Genomic DNA, 20,828 nt, shown 5'->3' with positions numbered 1-20,828 from the left:
TTGTGTTCTAGTGAGCCAAAGAGTTCAGTTGTAGGAATTGGTTAATTATGTTTCTAATTAATCAACTTCAACTAGGGGTTTTTCATTTACCCCAATTCTACGTACGTATTTGGTGGTGCATAAAGTCGGAAATCAATTTTCAATATTATCTTATTATTTTGTGTCATCATTTCTGAAGTAAAAACATAGAAAATGATGGGCAACAGTTGCTCTACTTGTTATTAATAATTCACTAATGGCGGATTCCTATATAGGTTTGAATAGCCAAAGATTGACATCATAGATGAGACCTATGTTCTTTTAAGATGAAACCTATGTTAATTCTTGGTTTTTACACAAGAATAAAATTATTTATTTATTGGCAACGAAGGAAAATATCATATCTTACTCACTTGTTGAGGAAAAAAATTGAATATACTGTTTCGAGATTAGTTTTAGATGCGTTTCGATTTATAAACCTCATATGTCAAGTAAATTTGAACATAATGATATATATATTTTTGGGGTAAAGCAAAAATTACAAAGAAAAACAACGAGGGCAACCAACAATGAGGGAATCCTAGCCGTTGGCAAATTTTTGGTAGGAGTAGGGTAGGTGATCGTTTGGTACAACCAGTGAAAAAACAAAACCCTAGATTGTTGGTTTGTAAAATTTTTTTTAAAAAAAAAAAGAAAAAAAAAGAGGAAAAAATCGGGTGCATCTGACGTCCTAAATAACAACGTGATCCATCCCTCCTATCCTAACAACCCTTCTGGTTACCGTAAAACCCAACCCGCCACCCTCTCTCTCTCTCTGACTCACTCTCTCACTCTCTCACTCGTGAAAAACGAGTAAAAACACAGAGCAAGCAAACCCAAACTCGGAAGCTCCAACTCACTGAGTCAGTCATGGCGGTGGCCTCCTCATCTCTCGCTTCCCAACTCTCTGGCCCTAAATCCGTCTCCTCTTACTCCGGTCTGCGACGATCGGGACCCAAGTTGGACCACACCCAGTCCCTCTCCCTCTTCCAACACCTTCACTCCCAGCTCCGCCTCTCTTCCTCCTCCCGCAAAGCCTCCAGAGGCATCGTCGCCATGGCCGGCACTGGAAAGGTCTGTTATTTATTCGAACTTCCTTGTTTTTATCTCTCCTTGTTTTTTTTTGGTTTCCCGAGAAAATGTGATAAAACCCCACTCCAAAAACCTGAAGACAATCTAAACTTGTCCTAGAGTCTAGAATTCAAAAACTTCCTAAGCTCCCTTCTTAGGATCTTCCCAGCTGGAGACTTTGGAATTGAATCTACAAACACCACCTTCCTGACCTTCTTGTATGGAGCAACTTGTGTCCATGACAGCATCATGGTTTAGTTCACTTCTGTGCTTCCTCACCACAAAAGCCACAGGCACCTCTCCACTTTCTTCATCCATGGCACCTGCCACAGCAACATCAAGTATCTCAGCATGGTTGATCAGCACACATTCTAAATCTGCAGGAGCAATCTGAAAGCCCTTGTATTTGATCGCGTCTTTTAAGCGGTCTTGTAGATGTAAGTATCCATCTTCATCAAAAAACACAATGTCTCCAGTGTGTAGCCAGCCCCCTTCATCAATTGTTGACAATGTTGCCTTGGCATTGTTCAAGTAGCCCTTCATAATCCCCGGTCCGTGTAGCCATAGCTCACCGGTACTTGTTGGAGGCAGAGGGGATCTAGTGTTCCAGTCCACCACTTTAGCTTGCATGTTTGGAGCTAAAAGCCCTATTGAAGAAGGTTTCCTAAGTTTTTGGGTGTTGAAACCACGAGTTCCTACCGCGGTGGTCTCAGTCATGCCGTAGCCCTGAATGAGATCAATGTGAGGAAAGGTTTGAACAAAGTTCTCTATGGTTTTCATGCTCAACAGAGCTGCACCACAAGAAACCTGCTTTAAACTCTTGAGGCTATGAGGGGCCAAGCCATCATTGGCTCTTTTTGTCAATGCTGTCAATACTGGTGGAACAACTGGGAAGTGGGTAACTTTATACCTATCAATTGCCCTGATCACCTCATTGACATCAAATCTCTTCATCACAACAACTCTGGATCCTAAAGACAACAAACCCATCATGAAAAGCGACAACCCGTAGATATGAAACAATGGCAGAACAGCTAAATACACATTATCCAAGCTTGAACCCTCGTACTGTGAAGCCTCAAAACGCACAAAATGGGCAACTGTAGCTATGAAATTCCTATGTGTTATCATAACACCTTTGCTTACACCAGTAGTCCCGGACGAATACATTATTGCAGCAGTGTCTTGCTGCTTAATCACTGGCCTTAGAGCCAAATAACACCTACTATAAATAAGCTTATAAAAAACCGAAAAAATGTCCTTCGAAGAACCCGGAAGTGCATTTTCTGGAACCAGAATTGCAGGAATGCCCAATGCTTGTAATTTATCGGCATTCTCAGGTCCAGTAAAAGCATGACATGCTTTGGTATCAGCAATCTGTTTCTTGATTTCTGCTACACTGCTGAGGGGATTCATGGTTGTGACAATAGCACCAAGGTACATAACACCCAAGAAAGCAATGGGATAGTAAATGGAATTTGGCAAAAGAAGCAAAACAACATCACCTTGTGAGATTCCCATTTGCTGGAGGCCAGAGGCCATGGACTTGACAGAAGAGTAGAGCTGTGAGTAAGATATTGCAGACCCACAAGAGGAACCAATGAGAGCTGAGGAAACCCCATCATGCTGGTGTGAGAAAATGAAGGAGACAATATCAAGAAAAGGGTCTGATGGGAGGTCAATGGAAAGGTGTTTGCTCTGGTAAATTCCTGTTTCTGGTGAAAACCACCAAGGAAACTGTTCTGCAGCTAAAGCTTTCTGGTTAATGCTCTGTTTTCCTGATATATGGGAGTTAAAGTTGGTGTTTGAGGGTGGGGCCATTGTAGCTAGCTAGAGAGTGCTAGAAAAGATTGGATCAGGTAGGTTTCTGTTGTTTTGTATCCCATAGGAGTCTAAGGCTCATTTGATCAAACAGTTGGTGGCCACAAATTTCAACGGTCAATAGTAAGTGAGCAAGAGATCAGAAGTGCTGACTAGGGTTCGAAAAGGTTACCATGAGAAAACATGCTTGCCAATTCCAAATCCTTTGAAATTTTGTGTGACCCGGGCCTCAACCTTTGGTGTGGAACCCGCGATACTTAGTTCAATGGCATTTGCTGACTAGGATTTTTAGGGATTCTTTTGTATTGAGGGAGAAGGTGCATAAGGGGAAATGTTGGGCTACACATGAGTCATGGAGATGACTCAGATGAAATAATACAATGTTCATTTCTGTTCCTTCTCACCAATCAATTCTTCACTGAAAGTGCATCTGATCTGAGTATAAAAATACGTCCGACTGTACACGGACATGAAATTGTAGACTGTATGGTGTATAAGAGATTAAGACTTACCACGTCTTAGTAAGGTGAGAGTCTGTGAGATCTCTTGGCATAGAAGCCAGATGACCGTCTGTAGTTAAAAAGTGTGGCATTTTCTCCAGACGAATCTGAAGATCTTTTCGTATAAAAACGAACCATGTCATAATCCTGAAGGTCCAAAAAGGCCAATACGTGATGATGTCACGGGCTGTGATTGGTGAAAACTTTTGGACTAAATTGCTGGAAAGGGATTTTGAGTGGGGGTTGCTTTCATTTCATGGGCATGAATAGAAAGGAAATGTCCAATGAAAGCCACAAATTAGATAAACGGATAAAATGATTAGCATCCAACCCGACACTAGGAGTGAATGATGAAAATTGGCCAGAGAGCCTTCTATGCCGTAGATTTCTCAATATAATTGCAGTTGCTTCATTAAGCGGAATCTTTACTAATTCAACTACTGTCGTTCTCGTTTATAAGATTCGAACTCAAGATGGACTTCGGAAGAGTGGAGACCATATGTTGTTCGTCATTGAACCAAAGCTCGTGTATATACATGTATGTGTATTTTGAGTGCATGTCTAATATGATGCAACCATACCGAAATTGATCCAAAATGAATATGCTTTTTTGTCTCTTTGGCATGCTTGACCAACAAATGCTTAATGAAAGACAAAATAAAGCGGCTAACTTGACCTTATTATCTCAACTGTTTTCTTAACCGTTTCTTAGTTTGTACTGAAACCTCAAGACTCTCCCAGCCATTCTTACTAGGTTTTAAAATCAAAATAAACGTTTGTCTTTGCGTTCTAGTGAGCCAAAGAGTTCAGTTGTAGGAATTGGTTAATTATGTTTCTAATGAATCAACTTCAACAAGGGATGTTTCTAATAAAGACAGAAATCAATTTTCATCGACCCTTAATATAATATTATCTTATTATTTTGTGTCATCATTTCTGAAGTAAAAACATAGAAAATGAATGGGCAACAGTTGCTCTACTTATTATTATAATAATTCACTAATGGTGGACTGTTCCTATATAGGTTTGAACAGCCAAAGAATGTCATCATAGATGAGACCTATGTTCTTTTCGGATGAAACCTATGTTAATTCTTGGTTTTTATACAAGGCGGTAGGTTTTCACAATAATTTTCTTACACATAAGAATAAAATTATTTATTTATTGACAACGAAGGAAAATATCATGTCTCACTCACTTGTTGAGGAAATAATTTGAGTAGAATGTTTCAAGATTAGTTTTAGATACGTTTCGGTTTATAAATTTCATGTATCAAGTAAATTTGAATAGAATTATGTATATTTTTTGTATTAAAGTAAAAATTACAAGGAAAAGCCACGAGGGCAACCAACAATGAGGGAATCGTAGCCGTTGGCAAATTTTTGGTAGGAATAGGGTAGGTGATCGTTTGGTTGGTACCTGACAAACAAACAACCAGTAAAAAAACCAAACCCTAGATTGTTGGTTGGTAAAGTTTTTAAAAAAGAAAAAAGAAAAAAAAGGGGAAAAAATCGCGTGCATTTGACGTTCTAAATAACAGCGTGAACCATCCATCCCTCCTATCCTAACAATCCTTCTGGTTACCATAAAACCCAACCACCCTCTTTCTCTCAGTGACTCACTCTCTCACTCGTGAAATACAAGTAAAAACACAGAGGAAGCAAACCCAAACTCGAAAGCTCCAACTCACTGAGTTAGGCATGTCGGTGGCCTCCACATCTCTCGCTTCCCAACTCTCTGGCCCTAAATCCGTCTCCTCTTACTCCGGTCTGCGACGATCGTGCTCCAAGTTGGACCACACCCAGTCTCTCTCCCTCTTCCAACATCTTCACTCCCAGCTCCGCCTCTCTTCCTCCTCCCGCAAAGCCTCCAGAGGCATCGTCGCCATGGCCGGCACTGGAAAGGTCTGTTATTTATTCGAACTTCCTTGTTTTTATCTCTCCTTGTTTTTGTTTGGTTTCCCGAGAAAATGTGGAAATGAAAGGAAAAATCTTGGATCTCAATTGATTAAAGGTATTAAGAAAATGGTGAAATTATCCTTAGTTTCAGAATGCGATTGTTCTTCACTAGAAATTTCTGGATATTTTTGGATTCTCTACTCTTATAGATTCTCTCCTCTTTGGATATATATATATATATATATTTGTAATTAATTGTATCTTTTGTTGTGTTTGCAGTTCTTTGTTGGTGGAAACTGGAAGTGTGTAAGTACTCTTTTGACTGCAATGTCTGTTTGCACTACCTCTAGTAAATTGTTCTCTTTGTGTTGAAAGAATTTTTATGCTTCCTTCATAGAGCAAAGGGGCTGAAATGCTCAGAACATTTCCACTCAAACACATTCTCAATTTTGAAGTTTCATTATATCATCTTTCGAAAGCTACCACCTTTCAACCAATTTTTTTTTTTTTCAAACATAAATCCAGCGCACCACTGCCCTTGAAATTTCAATTCTATTTCGAATTTCAAATTTGTTGTTAATCTAGTGTTACTTCCAATGGTACATAATTTACAAGTAAGTATTTTAAACTCTGTAGAGTCTGTTTTCTCTAATGTATTTTCTTAGCCTGCTTTTGTTGGATATTGAAGATTTATACGCATTCGAACTCTTAAGATGGCTCAGTTCTTCTTGTGACGTTTTCATCTTTGCTGTTTCATTCAGAATGGCACAAAAGACTCTATCAGCAAGCTAGTCTCTGACTTGAACAGTGCCAAATTGGAAGCAGATGTTGGTGAGATAATGTTACGTTTGATCTTCAGTATATGCCTTTTTCAATTTGCAGTAGGTTTACTAGATTGCTTTAGTCTTGCCAGTACATTATACATGATGAATGACCAAAATCTAGTGAGAAGGAAACTCTGCGTGACTGGAATTGATGATCAATAAGTTTGAGTGTATGTGTCTTATTTAGAAAATAAGGCAGTGATATAATTGTAGCTAGGGAAGAAACTTGGAACTGTATGCAACGTGCGAAAAGGTGTTGGGCATAGGTGGTTAAGGGTGGCACGTCCACTACGTTACTTTGTAGGTACAGAATAGAGTCATTTGTGTAAAAGTCAGTTTGTATTGATCTCATTTATATATCATTTAAGAATATGAATTTGTAGTGGTTTTAACTTTTGATTTTCTTATGATATGTACAGATGTTATTGTTGCACCACCATTTCTTTACATCGATCAGGTGAAGAACTCATTAACAGATCGTATTGAAATATCTGGTCAAAATTCTTGGGTTGGAAAAGGTGGCGCTTTCACGGGAGAAATCAGGTTAGTTTACTCTGCCCTGTTAAATTTCTTAGTAGTTTGTCCTTCACAGAGACATACATTTTCATCTTGCTATTACAAATTTATCTTTGGTTGTCTTGATTGGAGACTATTCGCATCACGACTTATCTTAAACTTGCTGGGTAGTAGGTTCATAGTTTATATTTCTGTGCTCCCCCCTCCCTTTTGAAGCTCCTCTAGAATTATATCTTGAAAACTGTTTCTAAACATTGTAAGAATCCTGTTTGAATTTGGCATCAATTTCAAAAAGGTTATTTGTTCATTGTACTGCAAGGACAATGAGTGGTCCTTTTAAGATTCTGGCTTAAACATCTGAAACAGATCTTGTAATAGTAGTATATATAAGCTCTGAGTTGACATATGCCTCTCATAGTTCTATTATGGTTGCATTTTCAGCTTAATGAACTCATATAATTACTACAATTACCATTTCCATTTTGCAGCGTTGAACAATTGAAGGATATTGGGGCCACATGGGTTATTCTTGGACACTCGGAACGGAGGCATGTAATTGGGGAAGACGATCAGGTGAATGTTCCAAATATTTCTTTAAATTTTTATGAAGGTCTCTAGAGAAAATGATTAGTGTATATTCTGATCTATGATAAGTTTTCAAAATGTAACTGAAATTTATTAATTGCAGTTTATAGGAAAGAAAGCTGCCTATGCCTTGAACGAGGGTCTTGGAGTTATTGCTTGCATTGGTGAGAAGCTAGAAGAAAGGGAAGCAGGGAAAACTTTTGACATCTGCTTTCAGCAACTGAAGGCTTTTGCAGGTAACTTCTAAATGCTTTTTCTTTTTCATGATTGTGCAGCCAATTTTGGAGTCCTGTTTCAAAATGAATAGCTTGTCCGTTGTGTATAACACTAATTTGTCTATTATGTGCAGATGCAGTACCCAGCTGGGATAATATAGTTATTGCTTATGAGCCTGTATGGGCCATTGGAACTGGTAAGGTGGCCAGTCCAGAACAAGCTCAGGAAGTACATGTAGCTGTTCGTGATTGGCTCAAAAAGAATGTGTCACCAGAAGTTGCATCCAAAACAAGAATTATTTATGGAGGTAGCTTGTTTCCTTCAACTCTTTTTGATTGGTCGTCAGTTTCTTACAACTTTCACCTCTGTGATTAAGCAATAGAAAGCACTTATGCATGTTCTTAAAATAGGTCAAGGGAGACCAATTCATGTTAATATATTGGCAATAATGGTATCATCTATACTGTAAGATGTAGACAACTTTAGAAACATCCAACCTGGACCCTTGTCGTAGAATCATTTGAACATAATGATTCTGCTCAGTGCTCAGCTAGTTGGGATATTCTAGTCTTAGCTCTCAGTGAATATCCGACTTCCGGTAGTGTTGTAACTAAATTGGGATCCAATTTCAGGGTCTGTAAATGGAGGCAATTCTGCTGAGCTTGCAAAGAAGGAAGATATTGATGGTTTTCTTGTTGGTGGTGCTTCCTTAAAGGTATAGTACTGCAAATATTTGCCTTGAGAGTACTATGTGGTTTAGATCCTTTTTGTTTTCCGTTTGTAATTTTTTTGCAAATGACACTAACAAGTTGAGTTTTCATCACCTAGGGTCCTGAATTCGCTACCATCATCAATTCCGTAACAGCCAAGAAAGTTGCAGCTTGATTATGGTTGTTTTGGCACCAGGATCAAATAAAGGGCCATGCGAAGGTACTTTGAGTTTGAAGCTTTGTTGTAACAAATGTATGAGCCAGCCTATCATACGGATTTTTTTCCTCTTCTTTATTTTTCCTTCTTTTTGTGTGGTCATTTTTGAGGTTTTCCTCCCCTCATAAAGATAGGAAATATCTTCTATCCATTTTCCATGGGCCACTTATTGTCTGGTGGACGCTAGAGCAATACGAGTCATTTTAAGCTTAAAACATTTTGAACAAAAGGGTCCTCTCTCATAATGAAATCAACATCAAGGGGTCCTCTCATTTTCTCAATTCTCATATCTCATAGTGAATTTGGTAATTGAAAATAACTGCCTTCGCCATAATACTCGAAAATAATTGAATAAATAAATTATATCTTTGGCAAATGGAAAGCTAAAAACTAAAATTGAAGAATAAAGGAAGATAAAAAAGAATTCCATGGACTCATCCTTAATTAAGAAGCTAATTTGCTATCAATCACATGAATGAGAGCATATGAGTACAAAGTAAAAAGTTTGATGAGAGCATATTAGTACAAAGTAAAAAGTTTGTGAGGCAGGCAAAGCCTACACTCAAAGCATATATGCCAAAGCCAGCCTAACCTACTGTGAAGAGCAAGCCAAACCCTAATCACCTTTCATTCTTATTTATATAAACCTTGTTGTTGTAAGGAGAATTAAGAGGACAAAGATGGAGTGGTTCTACCCTAAGAGGAGGAGGGGTCCAGAGTGGAAACAAGGGTGGACTTGCCAGACCTTGGCCTCCATCTCTGCACCACCTCTGCATTTGCTCACCATCTTTGCCATTGTCATTGGCTTGCTATGGCTTTCTCAATACACAGAGTACAAGGCCCAAATGCAACACACAGCCTTTAATTTCCAGCTCTTCCTAATGGTGTTGCCTGTTTTGTTGATTTTTGTGGTAGCTTCATGTTCTTCAGTCCCTTCTAGTGGATGGTTCAGCTTTTGGTCCCAACATCCACAGCGTGTGCCAGCTCACCCGGCCAGGGGCGGTGGTGGCTCAGGCTCACCGTGGGGTGTTGCCTTCTTGTTGGTGCTGATTTTGGTCTTGCTATCTTACCAATCATCCTTTCATTCCAAGTGGCTTGGACCTCTTGGGATGTCAGATTAATTGTGCTTTGTTTTGTTTTGTTTTTTTTGTTGTTGAGAGAATTGTGCTTTGTTAAGATGTAGTGGATTGGATAAACGAATGTCTCTCCATTTGGCTTTAACCATGCAATGTCATCAATCACAGTAGACTTGCTACTACAAGATTGAGCCAACTCTGATGATTGTGCTTACTATCAAGCTCGAGCTGGGTTAATTATTTTAGATCTAAGTTCCGACCGGCTTAATTATTTGTAAATAAACTCATGATTCTTGTGTGTTTTGGTTATTAATTCACATGCATATTTGTTTTATCACACCCTGCACATAATATATATTCTATTTCAAAAAAAAGATAAAATAAATATCAAGTCCAGCTTACATTTCAAATATGTGTAGGGAGTATTAGCAATCACAGACTACGTACACTCTAACCAGGTTAGACAATCAATGAATCATAATGAAGAATTCGATATGGTTGCAGCCATTGTTTACGCATCTGTTTGTGCGTTTGCCTTCCTATCAAATCCAATAATTCTAGTTCTTTTTGAAAATTTCACAACTTTTGAATTTTTTGGGTCCGCAGATAAACCCAACCTCACTGATAACTCTCACATAATAAGCCTAATTTTCCAAATTTCACACTCTCAGATCCAAAACAAAATCGGATTCCTCTAGAATATTCAAGCACAAATCCTTGAACTTTTCTAATAGGACACACACAAGTTTCCTCCAATATCTCGTTATTTTGTTTATAAAATGTGAGTTTTTTTTCCTTCTTTTCATGAGAATCACACCTGAAAGTTCAATCATATTATTAAAGTTGTAACACCTAATTATTTGTGTGTTTTTATCAAACAAAAAGAGTGGAAAAAAAAAAAATGCTAAAAACCCTCAGAGAAGCTTATAAGTTTCAATCAATAATCATTAAAATAAGAAAAATGAGGCGCATTTAAATTCTGAAATCATGCAAATGTCTTAAATTTGTTTTCGTGATATGGAACATCATACAAATAGTGTTTAACGAAGTGTGCCGGGTTTCGGTGCTATTAATGATAAATTTTTTTATCACATATTTAGTATGAAAACCATTTTTTGTAAGTTTTTAATTCAAATTCATCCCAATATTTTGTTTCTGTTGCATTATGTTTCTCTAGCAAATCCACAAGAAAACCAAGAAGACGAACAAGACATTACTCAAAAATGGAAATTCAGGCTTTCCGTTCAATTCTTGAATATGTAACAGCAACACATGCATCAACAAAATCCTCATCTATAAAATCAGTAGAGAAGATTTGCAACCTATTTTCAATACCTCTAGAGAAGCACTGAGTTATAAACAGCCTTGCATACTCATGAATCCGACCGGTCACTGGTTTCACACACACAATAGGGTAATCAGGCTGAGGTGTCACTGTGTTCTCCACCCTGTAAAAGAATGTTCTTGTTGAAATTGGAGGCTGCTCACTCAAACACTTCAAGTTGCTTTCGAATTTTGTCGATGGCAAATCCGTGTTGATCCAGTCATCCTTCAAGTGCCCAGAACTCCATAGAACGCCCCCTGCCTTAGGCGGAGGTGAATTCCTTGGCTTCCACACGCATATTATTCGCTTCGGAAACAATTCTGCAATGGTCTTGTTGAACACATTGTCATCCTGGTGGATGAGAACCTCCCCAAATTGATGCACCAAATACTGCTCAAAATCAGGAGGGTCATCATGACCATATTCAGTCCTGATTTCAAGGAGTATGATCTCTGACTTTGTTTCAGACAGAAACTTCTTGATGTCTCTGATCACAACATCAATGCTGTATGTGACAAGAATTCCATGGCAGACGCGACGATCCTTTTGAACCCGAATGTCAAGCACTCTGGTGCCTATGACAAGCTGTTGGTAGATGGACAGAGTTTGGCATTGTGCAAAAGGCCTAGTTATGCATGGAAATCCAATCTTGTTGGTTGCAGAGTCATGTGTTCCTGGCCATAAAATCTTGTGTATGTGAATCTTCTCAGGGTTGAGGCCTGCCATCCAATTTTTTCTATCTGTAGGCCTAAGGGCACAAGCTGGAAAGTCCTCACCACAGCTTTGATGAAGATCACGCATTGTTTTCCTCTCCGTTGAGATCGCCTTACGGCGTTCTATCTGTTTAGGGAAACAGGAACCCATTGTTAATAAGAAGGAAGAAGAAGAAGAGTTGGTTCTTTCCTCTTCCTCTACTTCCTTGTCTGGATGCAAATGGAGTAGGCTGTGCAGAGAAATGTTATGTTTATAAGATATAAAAGGAAGCATTGTAACGTTTTAGACAATAGATTCTATTGTGGCAAGACTTACTGTCAATAAGTTATAATTATCTTCAAATGTGTTTTTCATCTTGGTAGGTCGCCATTTGATGCAATAATTGGTGGAGAGCTACAATCGATGCTTCTCTGTAGTTGATCCACTTGTATTCATTCTTCTGATTGGTCCACTTGTGTGGCTCTCCACACTTATATGACTTGTTGGTTTTGATATCTTTTTAAATTAATTTTTTTCTCTTCATAATATTTCCAAAATTCATGCTGAAATTACATGGTTTGAGTGACAGAAATTATGGATTTGCACATGAATGAAATTGACAGTAGAATTTTTAACAGTGATTTTTTTCCTCATCTGATCAATACAGACTACCTACCACCAGAGATGCTACCAAAACTAGTGATGACATGTTGAACTTTTCCTGCCCCCCAAAAGACCAAGTAGTTTCTCTATTGTTCCATTAAGTGCTTTCAGAAGTTTGGAGAAATGAAAGTTGTATGGCTGAGAATTGAGTCATTTGAACAATTCAATGGTACACATTGGATGTCATATAACCTAATCAACAAGAAACGCATGAAAATTGTCACTGACTTCAGACCACGAAGTTTCATTGGTAGGGCCTACCATGAAAATAATGCCACCTGAATTCTTGTAATCTCAATCTAAAATAAATTATAAGTTCTTTTCGTGATTAGAATTGAATTGAATAAGATAACTTCCTACATTAGCATGTTAAATGAAGAAATGAATTTTTTTTTTTACTATGTTGAAGGTAGAAGATGGATTACTCATGAAGAAAACTTATCCCATCTAATCCTCGCAAAATGGTAAGATATCATACGCACCAAACGAGCCCTATCGAACTTGCTTGACATGCTTAGTTAGCACTGGGTCAAAAGGGCAGGTGGTAGGTTTGGATATGGTGAGGGGTGTTGTCAAACTTTGATTACAGTTGTGCAAGAAACCAGACACAGACAATCAGCTAAAATACAATTTGGAGATTGTAAATCCCCTGATTACCGGGATGTTCCTGTCTATATGTATGAAGTACAAACAGACTGGGCAGCTCCACCTTTTCATATATAATATAACTTATATATATTTGAAACTCTCTAAGTAAACCTTCAAGGAAGGAGTTACTTCTGATCAGAGCAATTCATGCTTACCTACTTCATATTAATTTCACTAAATATGTTCACTTACAAGTTACAACAGCAATCAAATTAGCCTAATGAAACCATTAGACATAAAAACAAAAACAAAAATCACATGGAAAACCATTGAAGATTCAGTTTCAACTCAACATAAACAGACCATAATCTATTTTCACAATATGAGTAGAAGATCATATTCCATTACATACAACAACTACTGCATAAACACACAACTTTTTTTACATAATTTTTTTAAATTTTTAAACAGAATACTGAACATACTATATGAGCCAGCTGTCCCTGAAAATAGACTGGTATTGCAGCAAAACTAGCAGGAGCACAATGAAAGCAGCAACACCCCATGGTGAGCTTCCCTCCGAAGGTGGATAGTAGGTTCTCCTGCGGTTTCCCAGTGGAGACATGGAGAAGAGCCAATCAGGATCCATAGAAGACAGCAACTTAACAAGAAGCAGAAGTGCTATTGGTGTAACAAAAAGCAACCAATTGAATTGCGTTTCAGCTTCTTCCACAACTGAGTCATAGGATGAGTACCAGGATATGCCAAGAAAGATTGAGATTACTGCAAGAATTAGCAGAACTGGATATGGCAGAGGACTTAGAGAGAACCCTTCTAGGAAAGAGCTGGTTTGGCTTCTTCCATAGGCCATGAAGAGAGGTTTAGTGCTCAAATGGACAAGCTCAAGAGGTTGTTAGGCATTGAAGGGCTTGTGTTTTTATAGCCAAAAAACAGGAAGTGTCTGCTTTACTTTTTACAAGCCAACTAATAAATTAATCTTATTTGCTTGGATTTTTATTGCTTAATGTCTTTGTGGGGTTTCATTTATGCAATGGAATGGAGGAGGTGTGATGCATGGGTGGGGCCACAAGAAAAAGAAGGCACAGAAGATAAGATTTTCGAAGAAGAGCTCTTAATAAGATATCTACACCGGCCAAAAAGAAATGTAACTTAGTTCTTTAAAATAAATAAAAAATAAAAAAACGGAGGATACTTTTAAGATTCTAAGATAAAAATCCAGTGATTGGCAAAAAATATTTTAAGTTTTACCATCTCTTCTGCAAAATTGGAAAAACAAAAACTTTTGACCATTTAAATTGTTTTGTTTTTGTTTTTCATAACTAGGAATTTCTTAGTAGCTTTTTATTTAACATATGTGTTTGAAATATTGAACTCTATAATGTACATCCCTTTAAATAACTTTGTTTAATGGATCCATTTATGGAAACAAGGTTTTATTTTCAATACTGAAAGATTTTATTTAAGTTTTAAAGCTGAATCGAAACCACATGTTCCAACACTAGGTTATAGTTTTTTTTTTTTAAATAGAGAAAAGTGATAATTGTATTTATAAATTAGGGATAAATATCATCAATTATAAGGGCAAATATGCGCAAGGGGATAATACAAATATGGAAGCATAGTAACCACAAAAGGGCAAAGAAATTTCGACATAAAAATCGCATGCCTGAACAAATCAGACATGAATTACATTGCCCAAATCTTTTAATACAACTACAACTTTTAAATTCTCACAAGTACAAAACACAAGTAGATACTAGAAAACAATCAAACACCCAACTCACAAAGAGTTTATGCAATTATTACAAAATATAAGAAAACAATAACCAAAAACTAATTGAGCCACCACCACCGTTGTTGCCTTCGCCACCATAACCATCATTACCGCCTTTGAGACAGAGAACACCACCTAGATAGCAGTCACTCACCGTACAACGAAAAACCAACCAACAAAACTACAGATCCAAGTAGATCTGGGTAAAAAACCAAGATCCAAAATAGATCTAGGCACAAATAATCTCCCCACAATTAAAACCTCAAATCCAATATATGGGGAATGGGAAAAATAAATAGAGAGATAAGAGCATCACCTGTGAAATGGTGAATTTTCGAAGGTATAAAGTTACCTTTACATCCCCTTTACACATTCGGGACGTGTGAATGTGTTTTTTACTCCATTGGGTGGAGATGCAAATCAGAAGATGGAAGCATCAGCACCGTTAGAATCAAATATGGAAGCACCAGCACCGTTGGATCATACAACCCCCATTAGTGCATTGATGTCACATCACATTTTCTTCTGCTTCTCCCATTTTTCCACGCTGAAAGCTTATTCTCTCTCATGCTTTTTCAACAACGGGGCCCATTTAGCTGGATATATATAAAAAAAAAAAAAAAAAAAAGGAGCTTCACTAATATACCCAAAATAGGGGCTGAAATTATAAATAAAAAAACTCACATGAAATGCACTTTAGAAACACACCCAAAACTCATTTACTACATAAGAAATTAGTGTTTAAGTTCTTATAAATTACATGACTGTCATTGATCAACTTAAAAAGAAACCCAACACAAAAAACTTAAATAGCACCCAAAACAAGCCCAGCCCAATTTTATAAAAAAAACACCCAAATAATTTATTACAAACAAAACGTCTTGAAAATCGTAGCTTCATTAACGTGTCATGTTAATTAATGACTGTAATGTTCCACACCTTTATTGTCATGTTGATTAATTGTTGTAATGTTCACTATTCTATCATGTTGATTAATGGTTGTAATGTTTCAGTCTAGGGTAATAACACTGCTAATTTCCTATGACATCCTATTTCTAATGCATGTTTACCCTGTAATGTTCTAGTCTAGGGTAATAACACTGCTAGTTTCCTATGATATCTTATTTCTAATGTATGTCTACCCCTGTAATGATCCAGTCTAGGGTAATAACATTGCTAGTTTACTGTCATGTTAATTAATTGCTGTAATGTTCCAATCTAGGGTAATGACATTGCTAGTTTACTGTCATGTTGATTAATGGTTGTAATGTTCCAGTTTAGGGTAATAACAATACTAGTTTCAGATGACATCCTATTTCTAATGCATGTGTACTCTTGTAATGTTCCAGTATAGGGTAATAACACTGCTAGTTTCCTATGACATTCTATTTCTAATGCATATCTACCATTGTAATGTTCTAGTCTAAGGTAATAACACTGCTATTTCCTATGACATCCTATTTATAATGCATGTTTACCCCTGTAATGTTCCAGTTTAGGGTAATAACACTGCTAGTTTACTGTCATGTTGATTGTTGCTATTTTTAATACATGTCCACCAAAGAAAAGATGAAGAAAGAACAAACCAGACCAACTCAAAACAAGCCGAGCCCAGATTGTTAATAATATTATGTCATAGAAGTATATTGTTAATACTCTGTCATAGAATTACATTGTTAAACAAAAATGAGATTCATAACTGAAATAGTAACAAAAGATAAATCGATCATCAAAGCTTAAAATACATTTCGAAAATCAACTAAAACCCGAAGAGAAACACATAATTGAAGCAAAAGATCAAAAATCTCAAGTCCAAACCAAACGACGACGACGACGACGACGACAACGACAACGACAACGATGATGTGGCGAAAGAGGAGTAGAGCTCGAAGATGAGGAGTAGAGCTAAGAGCATCTGATCAAGGTTTGTTTGAGGTCTTGAACAATCCGGAAAAAAAAAATCTATAGAAGCACAATTTTAGAACAAAAAATCGAAGGGGAAATATTGAAAATTGTATATTAAAGATGAAGAATATAGTTGGACCTGAGACTGAGCTTCAATGGAAGCTCATTTTGCTCCAACACCAGCAAGAAAGGAGAAAATAAATCTAATTTGGTTTTTTTGGCAAATTTGGTTTTTTTGGCAGATCTGGGCATATTTGGTTTTATGGAAAATTTAGTTTTTTGGCAGATTTGATATTCCTCTCTCAAATCCATAGTACAAGGACAATATAGGTATTTAACACACAAAAATAAACTAAAAAGTAACTATTAAATTAAAAAATTTGATAGCTATAGTTTTTAAATGATATAGGGTTTCTTTATAAGACTATGTCTAAGATTGGGTATATAACTAAATTTCTATATATAAAAAAAAAGATGGACACTTCCATCTATTTTCTCATCTCACAGTGGCTTGCTATATTTGCAGCGGGATACATCCTTGCATTGCAGTTGATTATGGTCAAATGAGGTGTAAATGTGCTATATACCCCATTATACACCCAACCACTAGTGATGCTCTAAGGGGGGAGAGAGGGAGAGAGGAGGAGTGGCCTTCTTCCTCCCTCCAAGAACACACATCGCAAAAAGGGTTGAGAGAGAAGGGAGATGCTAGGGTTTACAAAGAGTTATCTTTTTCTTCTTAGACCTCTCGATATACCTTGGTATATATTACTTTTGATCGGAGACTACGAATTTTCTTTGGCAATCAAAAGTAAGAAAAGAAACAAATAAATCTTTAAGACTTTACAAATGTTAAAACAATAGTGAATCAATAAGAATAGCTTTGGTAATAAAAACATTTTTAAAGAATTTATATATCTAGAAGTTACAATGACCACTTAGCTTGAATCTCAAGTTTGTGTAACTTGTAGCTTTGGACATTAAGGCTCGGCAAGCGTTGACGAGGCTCGCGGAGAAAAAGAGACTACTCGATGAGCGATGACAGGCAGCATCAACAAACAAAGGGAAAGTATGGAAACCACGATAGAGAAACCATCAGAAATACATGAGAGAGAGAACCCACGATTGCAGACTAGGATAAGGCTCGTGGAGGGAAGAGAGATAGCTCGGCGAGAGAGACGAAGAAGTGGAGAGAGATTTCAAGTGGAGAAACCAACGATAGAGAGGTGTGATCTTTGAGGGAAAGGAAAAGTTTTTTTTTTTTTGCTCGGTTTCAACAGAGAGCAGTGGCCCAACATTGATGGATAACAAGGGGCTAGCGAGCCAAAAGAGGGACAGGCAGTGGCTGTGTAAGAGAACAACAACGGCAGGATAGCATGACATGAGAGAGATAAAAGCCGGCGAGGAGAAGACTCGGTGAGCGGTGACAAGGCTAGCAGAGGAAACAGAAATCTCGCCATCATGGCCAAGGGACATAAATGGAGCTGCCATGGGTTGCCACGAGAGAGCTCAATGGAGGAGACGGTCCACAATGAAGACGGCGCAGCGAAGACACAAAAATAACGAGCTAACAGAAGAAAGGGTTGTAGTGGTAAAATAAAGGTGCGGCTACAGCTAAGGTGGAAAGAAAAAACATATTCATCTTTGAGAAGAAGAAAGGAAAAAACACTATACATACAAACACCCTTATGGGTGAAGAGTGAGGAGCGCCAACGACTCTCAATGTTGGCAACTGGAGGATCGCTAGTCAGCGTTAGCCATTAGCTCTGATACCATGAAGAAACTGATTTTCCATAAATATTATTCATATGATTATTATACAATATATATAAAGTCTGTAGAGAATAATCTACAATTACAACAAGTCATTATCACAAACATAAATATGGAGTTATGGCCCAATAACAACGTAACTGACAACTGACCATTTCCTATCATTAGTAGGATTAACTATTGTAACTGAAATACTATTGTAACTCCATAATAGAATTATTACTTCCAAGCAATCAAATTAGCCTAATGAAACCACTAGGAAAAAAGAAACATCAAATAGAGGATTCAAAACCCACATGGAAAATCATTGAAGATTCAATTTCAACTCAACATATGGCTCTTGATATGAAAATAAAACACGAGTATAATCTATTTCACAATATCAGTACAGAAATTATAAAGTAGAAGATCATATTCCATTATATACAACAACTACTACATATACACACAACCTTTTTTTATTTTTTATTTTTTATTTTTTAATGAGCCAGCTGTCCCGGAAAATAGACTGGTATTGCAGCAAAACTAGCAGGAGCACAATGAAAGCAGCAACACCCCATGGTGAGCTTCCCTCTGAAGGTTCATGGTAGGCTATCCTGCGGCTTCCCCATGGAAACAAGGAGAAGAACCAATCAGGATCCAGAAAAGACAGCAACTTAACAAGAAGCAGAAGTGCTATTGCTGTAAACAAAAGCAGCCAACTGAATTGCGTTTCAGCTTCTTCCACAACTGAGTCATGGGATGAGTACCAGGATATGCCAAAAAAGATTGAGATTACTGCAAGAATTAGCAGAACTGGATATGGCAGAGGACTTAGAGAGAACCCTTCTATGAAAGAGCTGGTTGGGCTTCGTCCATAGGCCATGGATATTGGTTGGATGGTTTTTCTTGATTATGAAGAGAAGTTCTAGTGTTCAAATGGACAAGTTCAAGAGGTGGTTCGGAATTGAAGGGCTTGTGTTTTATAGCCAAGAAACAGGTAAGTGTCTGCTTTGTGGAGTTTCATCTATGCACTGAAGGGTGATGCATGCGGCCAAGTACAAGAAAAAATCAAGGCACATAAGATAAGAAGAAGAGCTCTTAACTTATGCATATGTGTTTGATCAGGTACTTTGATAAGATATCTACACCGGCCAAAAAGAATTGTACTTGTAATTATCCAAAAACAAGGATATTTGTGCATCTAGTCCAATGAAAAAGAGTTTAATTTGCTGATAAGTGGTCTCAGGTTCGAACTTCCATGATATCTTGGTAGTGTATGTGTGAGAAACCCCCTTACCCTTGTAGTTTAGACTATTCTAAGATAAAAACCCAACGACTGATCCATTTATTTATGTACTTACTTTTAAGCTTTTACCATTTGAATTATTATTTCCTAATAGATTTTTATTGAACAAAATTATAGTGTTCGAATCATTGAACTATAGTGTAGAGTGAACTGTCCCTTTAAATAACTTTGTTTAATGGATTCATCTATGGAAACTACGTGGTATTTTTAATACTAAAGATTTTATTTAAGATTTAAAATAGAATCGAAACCACATGTTCAACACTAAGGTTGGTCTAGTTTTTAATTGTTATATAAAGGAGGATTTGTAGTTTCACTCACTTCAAATTTTCTTTGACAATCAAATGTAAGAAAAGATATAAGACTCTGCATATTTTAAAACAATAGTGAATCAATAAGAATAGCTTTGGTAAAAATCCTTTTTAAATAATTTATATAACTATTATTTAGTGTCACTTGAATCAAATCTGACAATACCCCATGAAGTTACAATGATCACATTGCCCCCTTAATTGACTTTTTACGTTTTGTCTCTCATTAAGTTTGTTGTTTTGTTAAAATCGTTGATGTGGCACGAACGATTTAAACAAGTTTATTGAAATGTATACCACGTAGGGATGTTGAAGATTCAATGCAATCTGCCTAATCCACTCAATCTATGCCATTTGCAAGGGTGATATATCATGTGATATTTGACCAGAATTTTCAGATGCACTAGTGTAATTAGGGCTAAGTAGAAAAACATTCGTTTTATGTTAAAGATATTTGCATCGACATCCCTTTGGTTTTGTATGTCGACCAAAGCGCGAATGGTCACTTTTCTATTGGGGCATGCATCCACATCAGAGGTGGGCGGTCCGTACACTTATAGCCTTAACAACTGTCAGTAGTGCAACTTTAAAGCATCATCCACTCAGCCAAAATAATAATTACAATCCCAACCCTCCACCCGACGTGAAATTTTAATATTGAAAAACAACGTGGTGTGGTGTCGACATTAACTGAGCCTGTGTGATTTGTCGGTAATGGAAGATAAAAAATTCCTAATAGGAAACAATTTCGATTAAACTATTTGTCTCCAATATAAAAGTTTTACAATGTTTTATTAAACTTCAGAAGTGAGAGCTTGTAGTTTAAGAGCAGTTATCTCTGTACTCGAGGTCTTGTATTTAAATTTTCCCTCTCTTGTATATCGCTTGTTATAAGGGAAAAAAAACAAAAAAACAAATCTTCAGTGGAGATGAAGAATTCCTCAAAAAGTTAAGGATTAGTAATCCTTTTTAGAAATCGAATGGAAAGTTTGCAGCCGATAAATACTTTTCTGCATTGAAGCTCTGCAACTTTGAG

At 37.1% G+C, this 20,828-nt stretch overlaps 5 protein-coding genes across 7 annotated transcripts; 1 reads left to right on the top strand and 4 right to left on the bottom strand.

The window, feature by feature from the left end:
- LOC18767286 (triosephosphate isomerase, chloroplastic) lies at positions 874–8,657 on the top strand. Of its 2 annotated transcripts, none has more exons than XM_020570165.1 (9): positions 874–1,092; positions 5,588–5,614; positions 6,070–6,139; positions 6,552–6,675; positions 7,137–7,221; positions 7,337–7,469; positions 7,583–7,756; positions 8,082–8,164; positions 8,278–8,657. In XM_020570165.1, the coding sequence occupies exons 1-9, from the start codon at positions 889–891 to the stop codon at positions 8,332–8,334; spliced, it is 957 nt and encodes a 318-aa protein (XP_020425754.1). In that variant the 5' UTR covers positions 874–888; the 3' UTR covers positions 8,335–8,657. The 2 variants fall into 2 exon arrangements, with proteins under 2 accessions (XP_020425754.1, XP_020425753.1); XM_020570164.1 differs by lacking the exon at positions 874–1,092 and adding an exon at positions 4,966–5,314.
- On the bottom strand, positions 1,092–3,487 carry LOC18767376 (4-coumarate--CoA ligase-like 6). The gene is given in 2 exon segments (XM_020570163.1): positions 1,092–1,326; positions 1,328–3,487. Coding segments are annotated over 2 exon segments (1,704 nt in total). The 5' UTR covers positions 2,911–3,487; the 3' UTR covers positions 1,092–1,205.
- Positions 10,655–12,809, bottom strand: LOC18766439. Of its 2 annotated transcripts, XM_020570696.1 has the most exons (2): positions 11,806–12,809; positions 10,655–11,616 (listed from the first exon to the last, which is right to left on the bottom strand). In XM_020570696.1, the coding sequence occupies exons 1-2, from the start codon at positions 11,842–11,844 to the stop codon at positions 10,684–10,686; spliced, it is 972 nt and encodes a 323-aa protein (XP_020426285.1). In that variant the 5' UTR covers positions 11,845–12,809; the 3' UTR covers positions 10,655–10,683. The 2 variants fall into 2 exon arrangements, with proteins under 2 accessions (XP_020426285.1, XP_007201489.2); XM_007201427.2 differs by having other exon boundaries at positions 10,655–12,809.
- On the bottom strand, positions 12,916–13,649 carry LOC18768125. The gene has a single exon (XM_007201472.2). The coding sequence runs from the start codon at positions 13,589–13,591 to the stop codon at positions 13,205–13,207; it is 387 nt and encodes a 128-aa protein (XP_007201534.1). The 5' UTR covers positions 13,592–13,649; the 3' UTR covers positions 12,916–13,204.
- On the bottom strand, positions 13,062–19,445 carry LOC18767016. The gene is made up of 2 exons (XM_007201849.2): positions 18,691–19,445; positions 13,062–13,223 (listed from the first exon to the last, which is right to left on the bottom strand). Exons 1-2 carry the CDS (start codon positions 19,056–19,058, stop codon positions 13,205–13,207), a joined length of 387 nt encoding a protein of 128 aa, XP_007201911.2. The 5' UTR covers positions 19,059–19,445; the 3' UTR covers positions 13,062–13,204.

The sequence above is a fragment of the Prunus persica genome, chromosome G8, assembly GCF_000346465.2.
Source record: "Prunus persica cultivar Lovell chromosome G8, Prunus_persica_NCBIv2, whole genome shotgun sequence".
Taxonomy (NCBI): Eukaryota; Viridiplantae; Streptophyta; class Magnoliopsida; order Rosales; family Rosaceae; genus Prunus; species Prunus persica.
This window is presented reverse-complemented; position numbering and strand designations above follow the sequence as displayed.